The 5,021-nt window shown below is 46.2% G+C and overlaps 1 protein-coding gene across 1 annotated transcript; it reads right to left on the reverse strand.

Annotated features, from left to right (window-relative positions):
- Positions 1–3,885: 3,885 nt before the first annotated feature.
- Positions 3,886–4,473, reverse strand: gpr171 (G protein-coupled receptor 171; the record flags this gene model as incomplete). Its single annotated transcript, XM_034865666.1, has 1 exon — positions 3,886–4,473. A coding segment is annotated over one exon (573 nt), but the record flags the coding sequence as incomplete, so codon positions are not given.
- Positions 4,474–5,021: the final 548 nt, after the last annotated feature.

Below are 5,021 nucleotides of genomic sequence, written 5' to 3' on the forward strand. Positions count from 1 at the left end.
CCCTGGCCCCGCCCCCCCCCCACACACACACCGACCCACTCCAGATGTTTCCTATGAGTCCTGGGAGACCGAGGCCGGGTTGCAGTCTGCCAGCTGGGCCGGAGTTACGACCCCAAATTACACCGTCAGGAAAACATGGAGGATCCACAGACTGGAGACGTCCACAGGGTTAGCATATAGCTTAGCATGGCTAAGCCTCAGTGTTAGCATACAGGTTGCATTGCTAAGCCTCAGTGTTAGCATACAGTTAGCATTGCTAAGCCTTAGTTTTAGCAAATAGGTTGCATTGCTAAGCCTCAGTGTTAGCATACAGTTAGTATGTCTTTAAGGGGCAAGTTCAAGTCCTGTCTCAAGTCTTTGAGGGGCAAGTTCAAGTCAAGTCTCAAGTCTTTAAGGGGCAAGTTCAAGTCCTGTCTCAAGTCTTTGAGGGGCAAGTTCAAGTCCTGTCTCAAGTCTTTAAGGGGCAAGTTCAAGTCCTGTCTCAAGTCTTTAAGGGGCAAGTTCAAGTCCTGTCTCAAGTCTTTAAGGGGCAAGTTCAAGTCCTGTCTCAAGTCTTTGAGGGGCAAGTTCCAGTCCTGTCTCAAGTCTTTGAGGGGCAAGTTCCAGTCCTGTCTCAAGTCTTTGAGGGACAGGTCTCAGGCCACCAGATCTGTCCCTTACACTGTATTTGTTAAATCTTATGAATTGAAAGCTTGTCCTGTAGCAACCATCCACACAGTACAGCATCTACATCAGTAGGATAACTCCATGGGGTCTACTTACCAGGTCCCTCCAACCCTCAGACCTGGTGAAACATGAACCTTAGTCTGTCACGTCATCAGGATCCAGCTATAAAGATCCGCCTGTTCCCAGCACCACAACACTGCGATGGGTAGCTTGTTTCCTGTGACGATACATGCTAAATGTCCAAGCCTCAGACTCGAGTCCCCGTCTCTGCAGTCCCAGAGGGAGGACATCCTCACAACTTCGTAGACCACCACATCACATAGAACATGAAACACATGAAACAGACAGAACAGGATTAAAAACTGTACACCACCTCATTAAATGGGACAGCTGTACATGAAGAAGGTGCTTGCGCGTTGTTTACTACTTCAACTGGTTTTAAATCTTGTAGTTCTGCAACCAGGGACTCTGCCTCCGTCCAGACGGGGATACTGGAGTTCCCTCATCAGAGGGTGTAGGCTATCTCCTGAAGATGACCCTAGCTATCCGCTGCAGTTGTTTAGCCTACAGGGATGGGGGGGATGGGGGGTGCAGTTGGGACTCTCCAGTCGTCTTACATGACCATTTTTTAAAATTTGATTTAGGCTATTCTAACTGAAACATCCAAACCATGATGCTAGGAGAAAGACATAGATATTTAATGTATATTATGCTACCAGCTCTTGCTTCATTACTCTAATTACACATTGAATTTAATGTTGACGTCACTTACAACGCAATATTGTTTCTTGAATCAGGGCAACCGCACTTTAAAATACCTTTATGTGACGCCATTTGGCTTCCTTTCAGTCTACCATATAGTTATTGTCTATTGTTTGCCTGTATTTCTTGTGTGTTTACTTGTTTGTGTGTTTTTGTTTTTTGCTGTTATTTAAGAAAATGCCCCCACCTGTGATGTGGATGGATTATCTCAGCAACGGAGAAGTGCTAACGAACACAGATTTACAACAATATGAGAGACCAATAAGCCTTTTGTGTATGTAGAAAAAGTCTCAGATCTTTGAGGTCAGCTCTGAGTCACTCAGGCAGGAACGAGGACCCAAAAGCAGAGATCAGGGAGGTAAGGGGGCGCAGGTAAATAAGGATTTATTGGCACAGTTCCAAAAAACACACAGGGATCTGGTGGCAAAAACAGGAGATAACAGAAACAAGGTCCAAACATTTAGAAATCCCACAACCCCAGAAATCCAAAAGCAAAAACCAACAACAGAATGTAGAAGAAACAGCGACATGGGAAAGACTCACAGGGGCAATCAGGGACTTACAGGGACAATCAGGGACTTACAGGGGCAATCAGGGACTCACAGGGACAATCAGGGACTCACAGGGACAATCAGGGGCAATCAGGGACTCACAGGGACAATCAGGGACTCACAGGGACAATCAGGGGCAATCAGGGACTCACAGGGACAATCAGGGGCAATCAGGAGCAATCAGGGACTCACAGGGGAAAACAGGGACAATAAGGGACAATCAGGGAAAATCAGGAGCAATCAGGGACAATCAGGGACACTGACTGACCTCTGACATGCCCGGACAAAAGGATCTGACAAGAGACATGGGGGGGCACAGATATTAAATACACCAGGTACCAAGGTACCAAGGTAACGAAGTGATGAGGTTACAAGGTGACGAGGTAACCAGGTAACCAGGTAACGAAGTGACGATGTAACAAGGTGACGAAGTAACCAGGTACCGAGGTAACGAAGTGATGAGGTAACAAGGTGACGAGGTAACCAGGTAACCAGGTAACGAAGTGGCGATGTAACAAGGTGACGAGGTAACCAGGTAACCAGGTAATGAAGTGGCGATGTAACAAGGTGACGAGGTAACCAGGTAACGAAGTGATGAGGTTACAAGGTGACGAGGTAACCAGGTAACCAGGTAACGAAGTGGCGATGTAACAAGGTGACGAGGTAACCAGGTAACCAGGTAACGAAGTGACGAGGTTACAAGGTGACGAGGTAACCAGGTGACGAGAGGACAGGAAGCAGGTGGAAAACATCAGGGAATCACGAGAAGAAGACACAGGAAGTAGAACTAAAGACAGGACAAGACAAAAACCCAAACTTCAAAATAAAGCAGGAATCAGAACATACAGACACTCAGGGGGACACGAGACAACACGAGACTGGGGACAACAGAACCAACAGGGGAAAAGAACCCAAAACAAAACCCCCAAAAGACTTCATTTTGGAGCCAGACGAGTCCCCCGCTGCAGGACATTAGATTTCATGCCGTTCCACATCAGAGTTCTTGATATTATTAAATAATAACTGCTGCTGTCATACAGCTGCTGCTGAACATCTGAAGGCCAGTTAGCTCCATCTAGTGGACCCAGGGTAGACCTCCACGGCCGGGTTGGGCTAGTGGTACAGCGGGCGCACATGGACTGAGAGGTTTACACCTTGATGCTGAGGTCTAGGGTTCGAATCCGACCTCAGACGATTTCCTGCATGTCTCCCCGCCCCCCCCCCCCACCCTTTTCTTACAGCTGTCCTATGATGAAATACAACAGTAACACAATTACATTAAATAACCAATTAAGAGACAATTAACAGTACAAAAATATTGGTTTAATTAAGTTTATTGTTGGTGTGTGAAATACTTTTTAAAACTAGTTTTCTGTCCATATTTGGAGCTTTTTGACCCTCGTGTCGTCCTTGGGTCAGATTGGACCCGTTTTCAATAAAAAATAATAATTTGGGCACAGAAAGTGGGCCGTCGAAATAAATCGCCGAAAATGTCAACAATAGAAATACCAAAAAATCTTTTGCAAAAACGTGAAAAAAATCTTTTTTTAAATATAAAAACTTTGGAAAAAACGTCACAAAAATGAAAAATTCTAAATTAAAAGAGCTTTGGCAAAAACATAAAAAAAAAAAAAAATGGAAAAAACCTCAACAAAAAAATTTAAATCAAAAAGTAAATAAATAAAAAAAACTGTCAAAAACATTAAAATCATCAAAAATAAAAACAATATATATATTAAAAAAAAAAAATTGATTATGTTGAAAAAAAATGACTAAAACAGGTTTTTTTTCATGTTCAACGGGAAGACAACACAAGGGTTAAAGAGTTTATTTATTTTTTATTTTTTTAGGCTAGCAGTTTCTATCTGCTTCCAGTCTTTGTGCTAAGCTAGGCTAATCCTGTCCTATATTTTAGAGTCTGCTAGTCTTTCTGTCCTTCATCCATCTGGGGTTGGACGGCGTCCTCCTGCTGAACAGAAGCGGCCAGTGAGGTCATTTCCTCTGCAGGCTGGTCCGCTGCGTCGCTGGGCGCCGGCTTCCTGCCGCGGGAAAACATCTGGCGCAGCGTCTGCCTGAAGGGGGGGTAGAGGTAGTAGCACAGCAGGGGGTCCACCCAGAGGTGCAGCACGCTCAGCAGCAGCGTGGACTCCTTCCCCAGAAACAGCTGCCTCCTGGTCTGGCAGTCTGTGATGACCCTGGTCTGGGCCAGCGTGTACGGCGTGCGGACCACGTGGTAGGGCACGAAGCTGAGGACGTAGGCCAGCGCCACCGCCGTGACGCCCCTCGCCCCCCGCCGGGCCTGCGCCCAGAACTCGGGGTCCCCGCGGCTGCCCAGGAGCCTCCTGAGAGCCAGGCCGCTGGAGATGAGCACGGCGGCGGAGGCGTTGAGGAACAGCGCCGTGCAGAGGAAGACGGTCAGGGCGTGCCAGTGGAGGCTGATGTCCTTCTTCAGGGACGAGCAGCTGAGGTAGCGCTGCTCCTGCAGGGACAAGGACTACATCTTTCACCGGTTTATTCATCACAAACACCGTAAAAACACACAAAGAGCGTAGTTCCACTGCTGGTATCTACTCTACTTCTTTGGTTTTCCATAATGGTAAAAGATCCCTGGTACCTGCTGACGGGTACTTTATGTAGTACTACCTCAGTTGAGGCTTTACGACACTGCAGGATCTGTTCCCATAGACAGTTAAAGAAAGTCTGTTCACCTAACAACAGCTAATTCGGCTAACCGTTAGCTAAGACAGCATGTAAAAGTTAAAATAACTGTTTAAATATATAACAGCTGTTACGTCAGTTCTACGTTACTCATGCTCATTTAAAATCACTCATTACTTGTCTTTATTATTACTGTAAAGTCTTAATTTAGCTGGAGCTGCTTGCCTCGATTTAGTTTGAGTAACGTTATTTTAGGCTGAATCAAGCAGTCAGCTAGCGGTTAGCCGAATTAGCTGTTAGCTAAACTAGCGTTGTTAGCTTCCCGGTGGAGGCTAACGGCAGACCGCTACTGTGGAACAGATCGTGCAGCGCCGTAAATCCCAC

Source organism: Etheostoma cragini, unplaced genomic scaffold (genome assembly GCF_013103735.1).
Source record: "Etheostoma cragini isolate CJK2018 unplaced genomic scaffold, CSU_Ecrag_1.0 ScbMSFa_225, whole genome shotgun sequence".
Classification (NCBI taxonomy): domain Eukaryota; kingdom Metazoa; phylum Chordata; class Actinopteri; order Perciformes; family Percidae; genus Etheostoma; species Etheostoma cragini.